This window comes from Macaca fascicularis, chromosome 5 (genome assembly GCF_037993035.2).
Source record: "Macaca fascicularis isolate 582-1 chromosome 5, T2T-MFA8v1.1".
NCBI classification, from domain to species: domain Eukaryota; kingdom Metazoa; phylum Chordata; class Mammalia; order Primates; family Cercopithecidae; genus Macaca; species Macaca fascicularis.
In genome coordinates, this window is record NC_088379.1 from 130,408,029 (window position 1) to 130,429,648 (window position 21,620).

The 21,620-nt window shown below is 34.2% G+C and overlaps 1 protein-coding gene across 5 annotated transcripts in view; it reads left to right on the plus strand.

Annotated features, from left to right (window-relative positions):
* Positions 1-21,620, plus strand: part of FAT4 (FAT atypical cadherin 4) — a 187,569-nt gene that overhangs the window by 67,997 nt on the left and 97,952 nt on the right. For 4 of the 5 annotated variants that reach the window (XM_045392852.3, XM_005555880.5, XM_005555879.5 and 1 more), the window contains one exon: positions 21,071-21,202. The exons of the other annotated variant lie outside the window; for it this stretch is intronic. In XM_045392852.3, the coding sequence (XP_045248787.2) occupies positions 21,071-21,202 (132 nt within the window). The remainder of the gene's footprint in view (positions 1-21,070; positions 21,203-21,620) is intronic. 5 annotated transcript variants of the gene reach the window in all.

Sequence of the window (21,620 nt, forward strand, 5' to 3'; positions counted from 1 at the left end):
TTAAGTATATCATTTTATGACTCAACTGAGTACATGCTTGAGTGGTTATTCTGCTGTTACATTTGTTCTGAAGAATCATGCACATTTTAATAGGCAAGTTATTAATGCAACCAAACCTTTAAGTTTTGGAGTTTTATAGGTAAAATCTGTTTTTCTAGAGGTCTGTTTCTAAAGTTAAAAGCTGTTCTAATAAATAATAAACATTTAAAAATCTTGGCAAACTCTCACAAACCAAAGCAAAATTAGGACATTTTGGTTGATTTTTAGTATTACTTTAGCAAATAAAAAAAAGTTAGAGGTTATAAAAATATTTTTAAATGTGGAAGTGATTTAGTTCAGTTATCACACAAACATTCTCTCCAATATACACTTGAGTATAAATTATATGTTGTTATTTATTTTAATAACAGTTTGCTCAAGCAGAAAATCTGAAAAAACTATTGCATGTATGCCCAGGGTTGTATTGCTTATTAACACCTGCAAAATAAGGCACAATTACCTTTCTATTTAGAAAATGATAATTAAAAACTTCAATAGACATAAGCATAGTTATTGCCAGATAAAAATATGCCAATCCTGCTCCCGATTAACAGATGTATTATTGGTTCCATGTATGTAACAAGTTAGACATATAAACCAATGGGTTTAGGAATTGTTAGTCTTTTAAAATCTAAACTGTTTGTAGCAAAATGTCATTGTAAAAGCCCAATATAAAGAATAGCTTTAAGAATTCATTAAAATGTAAGGTATATGAAAGCAGAGCACGTGGTTGGTTTTGTTCATTGCTATATATTTGTCACCTATAACAGACACCTAGTAACTCCTATATAAATATTTATTGGGTAAGTTAATGAAATATAATTATGGAGGCATAGTTTTTTTTTCAGAAAAGTAACTATACATCACATATCAACCATTATTTATATAAAAATCAGATGTAATTTCATATGATTTGGTGAGCTAAGCATGGTCAAGAAGCATGTGTTCTTATCACAGATAATCATAAAACTAACTTGAAAATTATAGAAAATCTCAAATTATATGCCAAAATGGACAATTATTACTTGTACTATATTTTCTCTTAGTAAGATATTTGTTTTATTATAGAATATTTGTTGTCATTCTTGCTCATCAATGTCAGTACAATTTCTCAAATAGATATAAACATAACTTCTAAATTTAACAGTCAAAATATAGTCTAATAAACTAAGATGAATTCCATACTAACATTTGTCTTTGTAACATAGAATATTTTCTCAATTGCTACTATGAAAATTAAAAAAAAAAGAAAATTTTAAATGTAGGAGGTACACTGAACTGAGAAGATTATTTTCCTAAAGGGAAATTCCACTGGCTATTGAGTAACTGAGAACTCTGTCCTTTATTTATGTCAAGCATTTATGAAAATTACTTGACTTGCAACTTCATTGGTTGCCTTGGAGAATTCATTGTATAAAAAAATGATGCATCATGTGAATGAGAAATGTATCTACACAATGCTCAAAAGAAAACCCTGGATTAAATGAAGTATAGTAAATGGTTATTGGTCCATTCCAATTTCCTTTAATTTGCAGTTGCTTGGAAGCATATAACTTGTAATGTCTTTGTTTTGACAAAGAATTCACTTAAAAATGAGAACAAATTTAATTTATTAATATAATTTAAAGACATGTTAAAGCAAATTAAAAAATTAACATGCAGAACAATCTTTTAAAAGTGAAAGTAATAGAGTGTAGAACCTTAATAAAAATACATTGTTTTTTTATTTTATTTATTTATTTATTTATTGAGATGGAGTCTTGCTCTGTCACCCAGGCTGGAGTGCAGTGGTGTAATCTCGGCTCACTGTAACCTTGGCCTCCTGGCTTCAAGCAATTCTCTTGCATCAGCCTCCCCAGGAGCTGGGATTACAGGCTCACGCAACCATGTCCGGCTAATTTTTGTATTTTTGTAGAGACAGGGTTTCACCATGTTGGCCATGCTGGTCTTGAACTCCTGACCTCAGGTGATCTACCCACCTTGACCTCTTAAAGTGCTGGGATTACAGGTGTGAGCCACCACACCTGGCCAGACATGGATATTTAACCTTTCTCTTAATCAAATATTGAACTTATTTCATACCTTGTATATTCTAAAATATATGTGTGTGTGTGTGTATATATATACACACACACATTGCTAGCTTTTGTGCCCATGTGTTTATGGAGTTCACTCTTTTGTTTTATTTAGTTTTGAGACGGAGTTTCGCTCTTGTTGCCCTGGCTGGAGTGCAGTGTCGTGATCTGGGCTCACTGCAAATTCCACCTCCGGAGTTCAAGAAATTCTCCTGCCTCAGCCTCCTGAGTAGCTGGGATTACAGGCATATGCTACCACATCCAGCTAATTTGGTATTTTTAGTAGAGACAGGGTTTCTCCATGTTGGTCAGGATGGTCTCGAACTCCCAACCTCAGGTGATCCACTTGCCTCGGCCTCCCAAAGTGCTGGGATTACAGGAGTGAGCCACCACACCTGGTGTTAACTCTTAGGGAATTTAGGTGAATGCAGATAGTTACCTACTAAAAAGACATAAATTGAAAGAGCTAAACTTTGGCTGTTGTGAACATGGTTAAATCAATCAAGCAGCAATATTAACCTACGAAGGGCAAGGCACTTTTGTCACAATAAAAAGGCTATATTGAGGTTCTTACAGAAAATACTTTTAAAAATAGGGACCAACAGAATGTAATGTACAGGTGTTTTGACAGTTTAAGGGAAATATAATGTAAAAATTTGCATAATGATTTTACATATATAATCCATACAATATTAAAAACCGTCAATAAAAACATGTTGGAAGTCCTTAATTACTCTTTAGTATTAGTTTAAAAGTTAACAGAGACTATTAAAATTGTAGTTTATTCTATTATTACAAATTATTATCTGATTTACTGAAAAAACAATCTCAGGTTTTGAATATCTAAAAACAACCACTAGAGGAAAGCAATAGATTTCCGGTAACAATTATTAATGTAAGTAGACTACAGGAGTTCTATTAATCTAGACAGGAGAACTGTAATGTTTCTGTAGTCTTCTTCATTAAGTTTGACAAATTTGAAATGCTTGCAATTCTACACTAACAGGATTTCATAAATACCCTACACTGACACATTTTAATATTTGTGTATTTACTGGATATTCTTAAAATGCAATCATTTGTTATATTTCAGGGCAGGAAAATCTAATTAGTAGTAAAAGATTATATGAAACATTTGCTTTTTTAATAAACATGGCTTTATATTACCTTATTGAGATATCATGAATTCATATTAGTACTAACTTCTAATTACCTATTACAGAAACATTCCAATTTCAATAAAACTAATGTTAGTAGTCAAGTAGTTTCTCTAAGCAACTGAAATAAATTTGCAAGTGATGGGCTATGCATTCTTAGTGTTAACAGCAGTCACATAAGGCCATCAATAAAACGATATTAAGAGAAAAGCAATAAATTTACTCAGTCAGTCTCTTGGTATGTGAGTAGAAGAGACCAAAAAAAAAAAAAAAAAAAAAATTAACAATACAGTTGTCATGTTTTATTGACCATTTTCTGCCATTGTATGCTTTTCTAAGTCCATAGGCTGTGGTTATATTGCTATGATCAGTTTGGGCAGCTAGTTGAATTTTTGATCTTTAAATGCAGGTATACCTCTGAGACATTTCAGATTTAGTTCTAGACAACTACAATAAAGTGAATATCACAATAAAGCAAGGCATACAGTTTTTTCTTTGTTTTTTCAATGCATATAAAATTATGTTTATGCTATACTGTAGTCTGTTAAGTGTTCAATAACATTACATTTTTTAAAAACAATGTATATACCTTAATTTAAAAATACTTTATTTCTAATAAATGCTAACAGTTACCTTAGACTTCAGCAAGTTGTCATCTTCTTCTTGGTGGAGGATCCTACCTTAGTGTTGATGGCTGCTGACTGATCAGGGTGGTGATTGCTGAAGGTTGTGGTGGCTGTGGCAATTTTGTGAAGTAAGGCAACAATGAAGTTTGCTGCTTTGATTGAGTCTGACTGTCATGAAAGATTTCTCTAGTATTCAATGCTGCTTGATAGCATTTTACACAGTAGAATGTCATTCCAAACTAGAGTCAGTCCTCTTAAACCCTGCCACTCTTTTATCAGCTAAGTAGATTTAATATTCTAAATATTTTGTTGTTATTTCAACAGTATTCACAGCGTCTTCACCAGGAATAGGTTCCATCTGAAGAAACCACTTTCTTTGCTAATCCATAAGAAGCAAATCCTCATCTGTTCTAGTTTTATCTTGTGATTGTGGAAATTCAGTCACATCTTTCGGCTCTACTTCAAATTCTAGTTTTCTTGCTATGTCTAACACATCCGTGGTTACTTTCAGCACTGAAGTTTTGAACCCCTCGAAGTCATCCTTGAGAGTTGGAAACTTCTTCCAAACTCCTGTTGATGTTGATATTTTTACCTCCTCCCATGAATCACAAATGTCTTTAATGGCCTCTAGAATGGTGAATTCTTGCCAAGTTTTCAGTTACTTTGCCCAGATTCATCAGAGAAATCATTATCTATGGCAGCTGTAGCCTTACAAGATGTATTTCTTCAATCATAAGACTTGAGAGTTTAGATTACTTCTTGATCCATTGGCTGCAGAATGTATGCTGCGTTACCAGGCATGTAAACATGGATCTCTTTGTATATCTTTTTCAGAGCTCTTGGATGACCAGGTAGATTGTCAATGAGCAATAATATTTTGAAAAGAATCTTTTTCACTGAGCAGTACTTGTCAACAGTGGGCTTAAGATATTCAGTAAATCAAGCTGTAAACATTTTCTGTCATCCAGGCTTTGTTGTTCCATTGGTAGGGAGCAGGTAGAGTAGACATAGCGTACTTCTGAGGGGCTTCAGGATTTTCAGAATGGTGAAAGATCATTGGCTTCAGTTTAAAGTCACCAACTGCACTAGTCCCTGACAAAAGACTCAGCCTGTCCTTTGAAGCTTCAAAACCAGACATTGATTTCTCCTCTATAGCTATGAATGTCTCATGTGGCATCTTCCAGGAGAAGGCTGTTCGTCTACATTGAAAATCTGTTTTTTAATGAAGTCACCTTTACCAATCTTTGCTAGATCTTCTGGATAACTTCTTGCAGCTTGTACATCAGCATTTGCTGCTTCACCTTGTGCTTTTATGTTATGGAGATGCCTTCTTCCCTTAAACTTTATGAACCAAGCCCTGCTAGCTTCCAACTTTTGTTCTGTAGCTTCCTCAACTCTCTCAGCCTTCAAAGAATTGCAGAGTTAGGGTCTTGTTTTGTATTAGGCTTTGCTTTAAGGGAATGTTGTGGTTAGTTTTCTTCATGTCAGCAATAAGGCTGTTTTGTTTTCTTATCTTTTGTGTGTTCTCTGTAGCAGCACTTTTAATTTCCTTCAGTATCATTGCCTTTGCATTTACAACTTGGGTAGCTATTTGGCACAAGAGACCTAGATTTTGATTTACCTTGGCTTTCAACGTATCTACTTCACTAAACTTAATTATTTATACTTTTGATTTAAAGTAAGAGATGTGCAGCTACTCCTTTCACATGAACACTTAGAGGGCATTGGAGGGTTATTTCAATATTATGCTTCAGGCCTTGTTTCCATATTGTTGTTCTAAGGAACAGGGAGACCCTAGGAGAAGGTGAGAGATGGAAGAATGGCTGGCCAGTAGAGGACTCAGAACACACACAACATTTATCCATCCAGTTCACTGTCTTATATGGGTACAGCTTGTAATTCTCCCAAGAAAATAGTAACCTCAGTAATCACTAATCATGGATCACCTTAATAGTGAAAAAGTTTGACATATTGTAAGAATTACCAAAATGTGACACAGAGACACAAAGGGAGCACATGCTACTAGAAAAATGATGCTGATAGAAACTTGCTCGATGCAGGGGATGTCACAGACCTCTAATTTGTAACAATATGCAAATATCTGTGAAACGTGATAAAGACAAGTGCAATGAAATATGGTTTTCCAGTACCTGGTGTTAAACTATATCATGAAATTCTAGACTCAGATTTAGAAGGGACTGAAAGCTCAATCAGTTCAGCTTCTCATTTCCACTCTTAAGAGGTACCTCTTTAAAAAAAAAAAAAAAGCCTATTATGATCTTTAAAACAAGTCCGTGGAAATCCTTTTTATTAAGCAAAATGTGATAAAATTATTGTAATAACCAGAATGAAAAAGTCTATCATTGTCACTGCCCTATCAGACTGACATATTTCATTGAGCATAAGGGGGATACTATAAACTGTACTAATGTGACTTTATTTCTTTTTACTGCTGAATATGGTTCCATTGTGTGAATATATCACATTTTGTGTAGTCATGCATCAGCTGATGGACATTTGGGTTGTTTTCACCTTTTGAATATTATAAATAATGCTGCTCTGAACATTTGTGTACAAGTTTTTGTGCAAACATGTTTCATTTCTCTATGGTAGAATTCCTATGACTGGAATTACAAGTCCTGTGATAGCTATATTTAACATATTGAGGAACTGCCAAAGTATTTTCCAAAGTGGTTGTACCATCTTATATTCTCACCAACAACATATGAGTGTTTCAATTTTTTTATATACTCACCAACACTTGTTATTATCTGTTGTTTTTAATATAGCCATTTTTATGTGTGACACTTTATTGTATTTTTAATTTTCATATCCCAGTTGACTAATGAATTTAACATCTTTTTATGTGTTTTTTAACTGTTCTCACATTTTCTTTGGAGGATTGTATATTCAAATTCTTTGCCCATTTTAAATTGGGTTATTTATTTTTTATTATTGAATTGTATTAGTTCTTTATATATTTTGGATATAAGTCCCTTTCAGATATATGGTTTGCAAATATTTTCTCCCATTCTGTGAGGTTTTCTTTCATTTAATAATGTCCTTTAAAGCAAAAAAGGTTTAAATTGTGATGAAGTCTAAATTTCCAGTCTTTTATCACTTGTACTTTTCCTTTAGACTCTCCGTAATTTTTTACTTACAGCAACATGTAGTGTAATTTTGGTTTACGTGACTGTGCTTCTACTAGACAGCAAATGGGAACACCTGGGTATTTTGTATCCTAAGCAACAAGCAAAGGGCCTGAGCTCTAGTAAGATATCAATGAATGTTTGTTGGATTCATTAATGGATTTTTTGATACGCCTTTTCAACGAGTAAATTTAACACTGCTCAGTAACAAAATAATTTTTACTAAGGAATGACAATATTTGATCTTTGAATAACTAATTTTAGAAACGTCTTTTTTTTTTTTTTTTTTTTTTTGAGACGGAGTTTTGCTTTTGATGCCCAGGCTGCAGTGCAATAGCATGATCTCCGCTCACTGCAACCTCTGCCTCCCAGGTTCAAGTGATTCTTCTGCCTCAGCCTCCTGAGTAGCTGGAACTACAGGCTTCCTCCACTGCACCTGGCTAATTTTTCACATTTTTAGTAGAGATGAGGTTTCACCATGTTGGCCAGACTGGTCTCAAATTCCTGACCTCAGGTGATCTACTGGCCTCCGCCTCCCAAAGTGCTGGGATTACAGGCATGAGCCAATATGCCCTGCCAATTTTAGAAACTTCTTGGTCATCCTCACACAAAATTCAGATATTGATTCCTTAAATTAAATTTTAGTGTGCATATTTAAAAGCATGTTTCAATGATAACATCAAGTAGTTAATTGCCTTACTTTATCTTGGAAAAAGCAGAATGAGTGATGAAGTGCCATCTGTTTTATTTTTCCAGTGTTTTTCCATAGAACATACCTTTATTTGAAAACTGAAATCAAAGTATCCTTTGATGTCATAGGATACTTTGAAATTATAGATAATCATATTTATATAGTCATAAGTTGAGGAAGAGTGAGAGAGTATTAGAAAAAATCATCAAACTGTATTATTTCATGGAGATGGTAAGTTGTAGTCGGTATTTATAATTGATGGCTTTTTCCATTACTCTAGAGTCTAACTTAAAATCTTTTATAAGTGTACAGATGTTTTATCTGATTTCGCACATTATTTTCTTTCTACATTTCCATAGTTGTTCAGACTTCTCAAAAGTTAATTTAAAAAAATATATTCACCTTTTCGTTCAGCTTTTTGTCATACTCTTATTCCACTAAAAATGTTGGTACTGTGGTTTTGACAATGTAAAATATAAAACAGCCTTTTATGCTGAAACATCTTATTAAAGAAAATTTATTTTGTCATTTATTTATTTTTCATATTAAAAAATTTCCTCCTGTTAATTAGTTTTAACTCTGATGGTCATCAGTGGATAATTCTTCGGACTTTCATTACTCAATGTAAGTGTAATAGTTGGTGGTTCACTCACTTCTTCATTTGTGTGTGTGTAACAATAAAATGTACTAGTGCAATGGACATACTGGTTTTTACATCATTGAATAAACGTACATTAAATGCCTTCTGTACGCTAGACATTATATTAGAAACTGATCTAAATGTTTCACTGTTTGAACCTTAGAAAAGCAGCAGGCTTTCTGAGTTTTGTTTTGTTTTGTTTGAGGCAAAATCTCACTCTGTTGCCCAGGCTTGAGTGCAGTGGCACTGTCTTGGTTCACTGCCATCTCCGCCTCCCGGGTTCAAGGGATTCTCCTACTTCAGCCTTCTGAGTAACTGGGATTACAGGCACACGCCTGGCTAATTTTTATATTTTTAGTAGAGATGGAGTTTCATCATGTTGGCCTGGCTGGTCTCAAACTCCTGACTTCAAGTAATCCACCTGCCTTGGCCTCCCAAAGTGCTGGGATTATAGGTGTGAGCTACTGCACCCGGCCCTGAGTTTATAAAGATAGGATTTCTAAATGGAATTAAAGAACAATGCACTTCCAAAAAATTTATTTTGATAAGTTGAATTTTTTAGAACATACACTTTACATTTTATATCACATAAAAATTGTATTCATTACTGTTTATTGGTGAGCTAAAGCTGTTTCATAGAAATTAAATTTGTTGTTGTTTTGAAGTAGAAACAGAAGACAAGACTCTAGAAAGAGACTTTAATTTTATAGTTTGAGATAGCTGTTTAAAAGATAGAAGGACATAGAAATATTAGAGACCAGCGGTCCCCAAACTTTTGGCAGCAGGGGCCAATTTGGTGAAAGACATTTTTCCACAGACTGGGTGGGAGGGTGGTTTTGGGATGAAAGTGTTCCACCTCAGGCCATCAGGCATTAGATTCTCATAAAGAGCACGCAACCTAGATCCTTCGCATGCACAGTTCACATGGGGTCCACCCTCTTTGAGAATCTAATGCTGCAGCTGATCTGACAGGAGGCAGAGCTCAGGCAGTAATGCTCACTTGTCCGCCCCTCACCTCCTGCTCTGGGCCTGGTTCCTAACAGGCCACAAACCAGTACCAGTCTGTGCCCAGGGGTTGGAGACCCCTGTTATAGACTATTAACCAAACGAAATAGAATAGCATAGCTATGAGTCAAAAGTGTCTTTTGCATCAAATAGTAGAAATGTCTGCAAAGGTGAAGACTACTATGCAAAGGTGAAATGAAGAAGAGGGATTATTTTGACATTTCAGTCATTCCATAAAAGAACTATAGCCAAGTCTCGTGTGGGTTCTAGAAAACCACTAAAGATGGAGACCATGTTATTTGGGGGCTGCATTGTTTCTTATTGTACTTGTGCCATTATTGTGTTCTTGTAGTGTTCTCTGTGTTTTTGTTTGTTCAAATTTTCTATTAAAAAAAAACCACACAATCTGATGAACTCGCCCCAATCTATGATTTGTTCCTCTTGGATCATGTATTCCCACCACTCCTCTAATCTTTGGATTGTTGGAGGGGGAGGAAGAACTTAATATGTCTTATTTCGAGTTGTTCCTTCTGACAGATAGCAGTATGACATGGTAAGTGAGAATGGGTAGCTATATAGGGTAGGAAAAGTATTAACAGATTCAGAGAAATAAAACTCTCAGTACAAGGCATACCACAGATCAGTATACGTTAGCTTTTTATTCTTCTCTGTGCCTCTCATGTTAGACCAGTAATTATTTATAACATTAAAACAAAGTAAAATAACCAGTTAATGAATTCATTGTTCTGGCTGTTGTATCTGTTAGCTATTGCCAGAATAATGTTGCATAATAAAGAGCCATAAAAATCTCAAAGACCTACAAAAATTCACGTTTAACTTCATGCATTGTTGGATAACTGCAATTGGGCTTCTCTAGGTTGGACTCAACTAGGAAGCTTGGCTTCAGTGTAAACACCTTTCAGCTGAGATTCCTCTACTCAGTATCTGTAGTCTTTCTGGTAGTAGTGGGCTAGCAGAAACATATTTTTCTAGTGACCATGGCAGAGGTAAAAAAGAATAAGTGTATTTTAAGCTGCTTTTTGTGCTATTTTTATAGTCAGTCTATTGTCCAATGAAAATGTTATGAAAGAGCCCCAAAAAGGCAAGGAGAGAAATCCCACCTTTAGTGGGAGGGACTGCAGAGTTGTTTATGGGGAGGGGTATTGGGACCATTAATTAAGTCTGCCATAGCTTGTACCTTGAATAGAAATCAAACCACTTCTTTATTTTTCAGTAGTTTTAATGGAAGCCTTTATTTCATAGTATCCAGTATACATTAGGCAAAAAAAGAGAAGAAAAAATTTAGTGGCATTTTTTGTTTGTTTGTTTTATACTAAAATTTCCCTTTGATATGTGTTTACCACACTCAGATTAACATCTATTGAAACATACACTACAGGATGCTTTTGCAGGGTGTTTGTTTTGAAGGGTAGTATAAAAATTTCCGTAAGTTTCTTATGCAACCACACATATTTTAACTTGATCTTTTATCCTGCATTTACTTTTGAACGTCCTTAAGAATTTGTTAAAATGCAGAAATTATGCAGTATTGATTTCAGGAAAAATTGAAGTGGTTACACATGGTTGCCTGTGCCTTAAAAGAAATCCTTATTTGGTTCTAATTTGAACAGTATTGAAAGCACAACAAAACTAGCTTTTTATTATGTCACCACACATTTAGTGAGTTATGGAAAGCATTTTGTTTTAAGAATGGAGTTAACTATGTGTTATCCACACTTCTAGCCATTCTTGTCACTCCTGGCTACTCTCCAAGCCTGCCTGTTATTCATACACATTTCTTCCTAGTAAGAAATACATCAAAATCCCAGGAACATGTGCTGCTGACTGTTAGAAGAGTTTTAGTGGTGACAGATTAATGTAATTGCTTTTGTTTGAGAAATATAATTGGTCACAGTTATATACATGTAGCTTATATGAGAAGTCCATTCAGTTTTAAAACTCATTATGATTAATTTTACTTTGCTTAAAAAATGAAACTAAAGAGAATCTAAAATGTATATGCTTCCTTCATTCCTAATATTCCAGAATACTTAGATACTTTTATGTGATATGAATGCTCAGATATCTAAATAGATACAATATTATTTACATTTAAAGTATAAACTTTTACATGACAAAAAATGCTCAATAGCCTATAATCTTAAAAACAGAAGTATTCCAATTCCCATATTGTATGTTACTTCATCAAGTATTACCATTGTATCATGTTTCTTGTACTAAAGTGTTTCCTGTGAAACAATATAATAAAATTGCCTTTAGTATGCATTATAATATTTAAATACTCATTTTCTAGTAAAATACAATGCTTACTTATTTTTTTCTTCTAGTTCTAAAAATAAAATGCACCAAATACATACTTACTTTATGATAATTTCTGAAACTTAAGTAGAGTTTGGGCCTGCAACAGATTTGTGTTTTCTAGTAGTTATGGTTCATTCATACAGGTGGTAGTGGTCCTATCAGTTTTCCTTAGTAAGTCCCACATTGCCCCGGCCAGTCTTTCACAGAATGAGATGGTAGGTCTTCCTCCAAAGTTTGATTTCTCCCATTTTTTTTAACATTTCGATTTCAAGCTTTCAGTAATACCATCAAGATGAGATAGTAAACTATTATTAGAGTTACCACAAGTTTGAACAAAGTTGATTATACATCATAAACAAATAAATACTTGAAAGCATCGTTCATGGAGTAAGATCAGGCCTTGCATACCTACATAGTCCAAACATTACATTCCTGACATTTAGAACATTTAAATGCAAACCGTTCTTTGTTAGGGCATTCTCATAACTGAAATATGAGTCACTTGCAAACCATAATAGATTTTGGCTCTGCTACATGATGAAGTGTTCTGGATGTCGTGAAACATTTCACCCAGACTTATGGCAGTAGAATTCCCAGTGGTCACCCAAAATAGGGAAAAAAATGAAGAACAAACTTAAAGGAAATATGCAGACTCTGGCACCATTCTTTCGTGACAATACAGCTCTCTCTTGTTGTTAAGAAATGGAAGTATTTAGAGCCTAAACCCATCAACTACAGTACAAGTAGGCATTGAATTTTTTGTTGTTGTTGTTCCTAATGACTAAATTTAACTCTATACTTGATTCTCATGTTTAAGGTCGGGTCATAGAGTGTTCCTTTGCACACATCACCCCGATGCAGTCATACTGAGTTGTCCCCCAGCACTGAGCCTCTCACTGCATTGTGGGTAAACTCATATTCCACACTCTACACTCATCTCAGGCAGGAAAGGTGGAGTTTTCCTTTTCAGGGCCAAAGGAAGCGAAAGCTGAGGCGTGATGGTTGTACTGATATTGGTGTGGGTTTCAATTTGGTGAATTTGCTTTCAATTTCAACTCCTCACTTGAGATTCCATACAGAAAAGTAAATGGTAGGCCTCCAGCATCTTGTTTCACTCTGGTGAATAAAAATTGTTTTGAGTGTAAGATTACACTTTTTCCTTGCTTAATTTCAGTAGTACCTACACAACATAAACTGAGGCATCATTTAGCAAAATGTTATTGAGATGACAGACTTATAAAGGGCAATACACATTTGAATTAGCTCAGTTATTCTTCCAGGTTTAGTAGTGCCTTTCATGGTGTTTAGTGTAGCAGTTTTTGAAGCAGTGATAGGCACTGTGTAGGACCTTTTTATTCCAATCTCCTAAGTGGGAGATATTCTGAACAAAATATATTAAAGATATTTTTTTCTGAAGTTTTTAAAATTTTAAGTCATGATTCACTTTTCAAAAGAAGACATTTACGTGGCCAACAAACATATGAAAAAAAGTTCAACATCACTGATCATCAGAGAAATGCAAATCAAAACCACATTGAGATACCATCTCATGCCAATCCAAATGGCAATTATTAAAAAGTCAGGAAACAATAGATGCTGGTGAGGCTGTGGAGAAATAAGAACACTTTTACACTGTTGGGGGGAATGTAAATAAGTTCGACCATTGTGGAAGACAATGGCAATTCCTCAAGGATCTAGAACCAGAAGTACCATTTGACCCAGAAATCCCATTACTGGATATATACCCAAAGGAATATAAATCATTCTACTATAAAGACACATGCACATGTATGCTTATTGCAGCTCTATTTATGATAGCAAAGAAATGGATCCAACCCAAATGCCCATCAATGATAGACTAGACAAAGAAAATGTCGTACATATACACCATGGAATACTATGCAGCCATAAAAAGGAATGAGATCATGTTCTTTGCAGGGAAATGGGTGAAGCTGGAAGCCATCATCCTCAGCAAACTAACGCAGGAACAGAAAACCATGTACTGCATGTTCTCTCTCATAAGTGGGAGTTGAACAATGAGAACACATGTACACAGAGAAAGGAACAACACACATCAAGGCTTGTTGGGGGCGGTGGGAGGTGAGGGGAGGGAACTTAGAGGTTGAGTCAATCAGTGCAGCAAACCACCATGGCACATGTATACCTATGCAACAAACCTACACATTCTGCACATATATCCCCTTTTTCTTATTTAGAAGAAATGTTTTTTTTTTTTTTAAAAAAAGGAAAAAATAGTCATTATTATGAGTAGTTATTGAATTATCATAAAATATGATTTCATAACATAAAAATTATATATGATAGCATGTGGGACACACAAAAACTAGGAAATCAATAGGATTGAATTGCTTTAAAATATCATTGTGATAGTCGACAACTTTGATTAATACATTCTTTATATGGCAGTAGAGTGTCTATGTTATTATTACATTTGCTGAATATGGGACTCTAATAAAAATGTAAAAATGACCTGGATTTCCTTAAAAACAGAAATATCTCTAGAGGAGAAGTTACATGCTGACATGGATAAGTTGTCAGAATGAGCAGGACACATTATTGCTCTTGGAATCTCAGAATGTAGAAGTCTCTAATTTAAGGAATATAAATGATCTTCAGTATCCTGAAGATATTTATAATTACCTATTTCTGTAATATGTAAACTTAAATCAGAGCTACAAAATACTATTATTGAAATAAATATTTCTGACAAAACTGTTAATTGCTTATATTTAAAAGCAATCTTGATGAAATTTTCTTAACATCTTTAGAGATGACCCTTGTGAAGTCTAAACATTATTTTTAGTGCAAAGTTTGTCATAATTTATGTGCTTTAAGTGACAATATTACATGAGACAATTAATTTTGAAGTGTCAGTTCGACAAATCCAAAAAGTCAGTAAAGTAAATAATTATTTTTGCCACTAAACAAAACAAAAAATTAAGCACCATTTGCCTTGATTCATCAGGTCTTACTATTTTATAGTTTGTGCACTTTCTGTTTACCCTGCCAACTATTTAGATGTAAGCCATTCTGAAAATGAGTATTTATATGTTGCAACTTTTAAGAAAAAGAAACAGCTTTTTGTATACATTTTAATAGCAATCACTTTCACTGGTATTTACAGAGAATTTAACTTAGTTTCTTTATTTGTAATACATACCTATTGTCTTCCTGCTGAATGTCTAATAGTTTTCCAGCGGCATTGATAAGACAAACTCTCACAGATTATTTTATCTTAATATGAATATAAAAGAACCTAAAAATAGGCAAGAAGTGAATAAAATGTTTTTTAAAGTAGCCCATCAAATATTATTTTCATCAGAAATTATTTTCTTGTTGACATCAAATGCATATTTATACGAAAGATCATTCTCTCTGTGCAAAGATCAGAGGCATTGTGTCTTAGGCACGTGATTCAACTTGCTCCACAGCCCTGGCTCTCTCCACAACTCTGGAAAAATCAGTGCCCTGGAGTAGGAAACCTAACATTGTTTTTCTTAGAAAAATCACTTGACATTTCAGTGCCTTAATTTTGACTCTGTAAAATAACGGAAATGGAACGGAAATGGACTTGATGATATTTAAGATTCCTACAAAAAGTATTAATGTATGACTTGCAAATGAAAGAATTTCTGAACTTTCACGGTACTACAAATCCTACAGTCTTCCAAAAGAAAACAAAAGATTGTTTTTCTTCTTTATTTGAGAACCATTTTATGTAGATTGCAGGAAGGTTGAGAATTAAAATATGTTTAGATTTTTTTATCTCATTCATTAAGAACCATTTGATTTAAGTTGCAGAGAGGATATTCGTTTAATAATATGTTTAGAATTGTGGTTGAGGTGGTAACCACCATGCAATTATCAGTTTATTAACTGGGGAATATGCTCATGATGGACTTTGCTATTTTAGTCATTTCCTTTAACTTGAATATAATCTTCTACTTTCATAATATCAATTTGAATCAGAGAAATAGAGTGTTTTATAGTTAGATTCACAAATATATAATGGTTTGATATTAGCTATTGTTAGGTAATGATTGTTCCTTAGTGATGTAATTGTATGCCTAAACATTTAAAACATTAATCCCCATGTATAATATCATTCTTGATGTAGAGCAAAATAAAATGATAGACTGCATATTACAGAAAAAAATGAAAGAGAAAAGTATTATATTATTTTATACACTATTCCCACAGAAATATTTTTTAGTTTTAAAATAGCCACTTGATTCTTCAGCAAGCTGAATACCAGGGATTTTATTCCTTCGGCATAAAGTAATTTGGTAACAATATTTAAAGGCATATTTCTAATTTAAAATTAGAAATTTTTAATTACCAAAAGACAGACCATTTGTGAACTAATTGGTTATTAGCTCCTTTAATCTTGGTCATGTGTTTGTCTCTAAATAAAATTATTTCATTTACCAGAGTTTCAGTGCTCAGGGCTCAGGTCACTCAGTCAAGAAAGTCATTCTTGTGAAGCTACCTAAATGATAACAACGGTAGTGGCAGTGGATGATACCTGTGGCTCAACCATTAGCTGCAGCTGAGGTCTTTATTGTACGTCAAACGCAGAGCTACCAAGTACATTTCTTCTAATTGTAGCAGGTGAAACCACACACATTTTTAAAGGACCAAATATCTAAGCACAAAGGTTAACATTTGGTAGGCATGCGTGAAACATGAAAGGGCCTTATCTTAACAGGGTCATGAATCTTTCGTCTTTAAAGGTCAGTTTTTACGAACTTTCAGAATTGATACCTTAAGTTGTTCTGAACTTCAATTATAAAAGCTATTGCCAGATTTTGTTTTGTTTTTATTCAAAATGTAGCCACTCATGAAGAGAAACTTCTGAGTTTGAAATGTGATTTGTGTTTTTGCAAAATGTTTATTTGAATGAAATTATTTTACCTCCAGTCTAAACAAAAGCAAAGATAAATGTAAAACACTAGGAGGGGCAATGCTGACACTGAAAGCATAATTATGTAGTGATATTTGGTTTGTCCTTTAATTTTTACAACATATGCTTTTTTAGTTTAGAAATAATATTGTAGACTATTTTAAGATCTTGGAATTTTAAACTAAACCACTAATAGCCACTGTCTACATTATTTAAAGTGATCTAAATTGTATAGAAATAAAACGGTTTTAAGAATTATAAAAATGTAGTTATTGCTTCCTGATATTTTCTTTAAACTTCTAATGTTCAATTATTGTGTTTTATATAACATTTTAAAATAAATCACACCAAACCTTAATCTAAAGAAGGCATAGTAATGGTTGGTGTCAGATCTCAGAGTGAACCAAGCACATGTTAGGATTTAGAATCATCAAGAGAACTAGTAACAGCCAATGGCAAGAAATAAGGCAATTTAAAGAACATTCATAGTGTGGAAGACAAACTTCTGGAATCAAGATGTCAACAGTGTATTTTCCCAGGGATGACTGCTTCCGTTTGTAAATATTGCTATTAAAGTACATTACCTATTTTCTGCAAAGAATGGTGACATGTCTTATTTTCTTTTGTATATTTTGGTGACTAACACATACTCGTTATGTGACAGATTCTAAAATATTCAATGAATAAATGTTATATTTAGTGACCACATCACATGTAAATGGGTTCAGAATCTTGCAATTCTTGGTAGATAGAACCATGGCACTAAGGATCTGGGTAAGTGAAGAAATGGCAGGATAACACTTATCTATGCTAATGAGTTCAGATCTTCTCTCCTGGATAATTAAAACTCCAGGCTACTGAGAGAACTTTGCCAAGCCATGCTGAAAGCTTTTCAGTTATATCTAAGGAACTGTGGAGTAGAGAAAAGGGAATGGGCAATTAAGGAAAAATATCTAGATTTTCAAGAAATGGAATATGAAGTTATTCACTTTTCTTTTTTATTCTTTTGTGAGACAGAGTATCACTCGGCAGCTGAGGCTGGAGTGCAGTGGCGCCATGTCGGTCCACTGCAACCTCTGCCTCCCGGGTTCAAGCGATTCTCCTGTCTCAGCCTCCTGATAAGCTGGAACTACAGGCGCCTGCCACTACGCCTGGCTAATTTTTGTATTTTCAGTAGTGATGGGGTTTTGCCATGTTGGCCAGGCTGGTCTTGAACTCAGGCTGGTCCTGACCTCAGGTGATTCCCCTGCCTAGGCTTCCCAAAGTGTTGGGATTACAGGCATGAGCCACCGTGCCCAGCCATTATTCACTTTTAGAATGTCAAGATGACACTAGTTTTGGGAAAGAGGATAGCCTGCTTTGTTTAATAAATGACCTATGGAATTCTTACTAAAAATATAAACTTTGCACGTATCAGAATATAATGATGATGAAATGGTCTAGATCTGTATATACAACTGGTCTATATAGATTCATTCAAAAAGGTGTAGTTTTGAACTCAATAATATTTAACTAAATTTACTGTCTCTACTAAAGCAAAAAGAAAGACTTTTCCATATTTGAAATAACCAAAATCTCACAGCGCATACAGGATCAAAGACTTCTAGAGCACTATGTAATGATCACGTAGTCTAGTTTTTAAAAAAATTTTGACAGAGAGAGATTAATTAGCTTACCCATGATCATATAGCTAGTTAGTTCTTATGTAAGTGATCCAGATTCCAGATGTCAATGAAATACACATTTATGAAAATATATTTGTATAGCTGTAGCATATATTTTAAAAACATGATTCATTATGTTTTTTGAACACACAAACGAGAGCAACAGGTGTGCATAGCAGTAAAGAAAACTTACTGACTGATTAGCTCTGTGACACTAGGTAGTTCCTTACCACTGGACTTTCATTAACTCATCTCTCAAATGGGAGATAATTAGTTCTTAGGTCATAGGGCTCTGCTGAGGTTTTTAAGTGTATATATGTGTGTGTAGGTGTGTATGTATGTACACACACATATAACCTAAAACAATGTCAGGTATGTTTATTATTTTATTAAAACTATTAAAATATAGAATGGGCTCACCAGTTACAATGAGACATCTTTTAGGTACACACAACTTGTTTCTAGTGTGTAACTCTGTTTCCTGATGTACCTTTGATGGTCATATTTAATTGGTGTCAATCTAGACCCTCCTTACTCTCAATTTAATGTTCTTTCCTGCACATACACACTTACAAGCACACATTTACACACACACACACACACTTAGTTACATAAACACGTACATTTTTTCACAAAGACATTTACAAAATCACACATGCACACGCAAGCATGCACACACACACACACACACACACACACACCCCAAGCACGCACAAGGGTGGCTTGTTGCTTTCCCAATAAAGTCATAAGATTACGGATGAAAGACAATTTAGAATTTTTTTTTAAATTCTGTGAATCTAAAAGTTCAGAGTTGAATTATGAGGCATTCAGTTACCTTTTATTTGTCAGTTTTTCTAGTTTTAAGGACTCTGCATATATATACAAAAATGTACGTGTATAAAATGAAGATATTTAGTAATTCCTGAAGAACATTAATTATATATATGTATATACGTGTGTGTGTATATATATATATGTGTGTGTGTATATGTGTGTATTTCAAAGCTCTACCCACATGAAAACTCAATGTACATTCAGTGTGTACCAGTTGAACCTGTATGTGAGACTAGAATTCTGATTTCTATAATACCTTTTCTCAAAGCCTTTCTCTGGTTCTAAGAAGCTTCCGGATCTGTCCTAATAGCTTGAAAACCAAGATCTTGATATTTTATAGAATACTTCCCTCTGTGCCAGAAATTGTGTTAAGCATTTTCTTTACCTATATCATCAAGGTTTAGTCTTCATAAAATACTCTAGGACATATATTATTATACTAATTTTAAAAGGATGTACTGAGGCTAAGAGAAATTAAGTGCCCGAGTTCATCCAGCTAATAAGTGTCAGACAGGAATTTGAAGTCTGGTCTCTCTGATTCTAAAACCATCCCTGCAAGGAAGTTGGAAATGCATCTTACAGGCTGCAGTTGTAGTCATTGTGGGTATTTCCTTAAAGGAAATGGTGTCCACAATTGTTGCTAGCCAAAATCACAAGTGTCAGATTTCTAACTGCTGAGACTTGCCTGTCTTCACCATTCTCTGGACTCATTTGAGCCATTTGTTTTGTGATCCACTCTTCTACTAAAAGGTGGAACTAGAGGTATAAAAATTATTTAGTACTTAATTTTATATATTGTTTTCTGGGGTTTTCTATTTTTACCAATTGCTTATTTATTTATTTGTCTAGCTCTCGTATATTTCCCATTCATTCCTTTTCAGAGAATGATGACAGTCCTACTTACTGCCTCTCCCTTTCCCATAGCTTCCATTCTTCCTGGGAAAGGAGAAATCAGAATTATTTTGCTCTCCCCACTTCCTTCAGATTCATCCTCATCACTCATCACTGATGGAGTTTTTATAGCATAACTATAAAAGATGACACTTTATCCTATGAAAAACACGCCCTGGTTATATCCTAGCTAAATGGATGGGTGGGTTTTTCTCCATGACTTAATTTTGTTATCCAACTGGGAAGACTTCAGTTTTATTAGCAGCTGTCTTTCCCCTTTTCTTACCAGAACTTGAACTATTAGCACCTAACTCAAAAGAGAAAATACAGAGTTTGAAGTTATTATTTTAGACTTCACAGATCCTTTCTTCTAAACATTTTTTCTTAGGTGAGGAAACAAATAACTCTGGCTAGGGTCTTTTAAACAAAGCTGTTAATATTTGCAACCTATATCCACACGACACCTGAAAGAAATGATGGCTTAGCTTTAGTTGCAAAGAGAAAGTGCTGATATGAGTGGAAAAAGAAAGAAAAGATGTATTTTTCTTCCCCTAAAGGTTGAAGGTGGACTTTAAAGGGGGAAATTCTGAGTGATTCTTAAACAACATGTGAACTTCTTTATTTCCCCCAGACATTGGTTGCCAATATGTAAACATTTTGGCAAGAAATTTTACACCACCTCCTCTGTGTGTCAGACAGTATTTAATGGTTGAATGACAGACAGTGCTGAGCCTTGGCGGTTCCATAGTGATGTGCAAATCCTGGGATTAAAATGGCAGTTAACCAGTGGACCTTTTCTAGTATAAACTCCATGGCCACTATTTAAAATCAGTTACTTATCAACAAGACAGACGATTTTTATTTCGATTTTATGTTTTCCTGTAAAGATTTCACAGTTTTTTCCTAGGAGTAGTTTCTGTTGTTTGGATGTTAGATGCAAAGGTTCTGATTCATTTCGGCAGTCTTAATTGCATGGATTCCTGGCAGTCACTTTAATTGGTATTTTGCAGACACGTGGGAGTCATTCACACATTGTTTCCATTTTCTTTGTAGGTAGAAATAACACTTCAGGATATCAATGACAATCCACCAGTATTTCCAACCGACATGCTGGATCTCACTGTAGAGGAGAACATTGGCGATGGCTCTAAGATTATGCAGCTGACAGCCATGGATGCTGATGAGGTAGTTCGAGCGTGTCTCTGAATTTGGGAAACTTAGTAGTGCAGTGATTTATCAAATTTCTAGGATATGTTGACTACTTTTATTGCCCAATAATTAAGGTTGAGCATGTGTGCTCCTTTCCAAAGAACATTACTTCTTGAAATGTAACATAAAAATGTTAAAAAAGAGATTACTATCAAGAGGTAATTTTCCTCTGATCAGCAATCCACAACTCACTTACTTGCTGCTTGTACTTTAGGTTTCCTAGCCAAATTATTTTTTTCTTTAATAATAAAAATATCTAAAGATGTATCTCTATTTTATGCCTTTATTATTCCCCTTTGCTATCTTATAGCAGCTAAGGTTTGATTTTTATTTTATTTGTAATTGTTAAAAGCAAATGACGTACAATTACAGAATTTTAAAGTTTAGATTACTA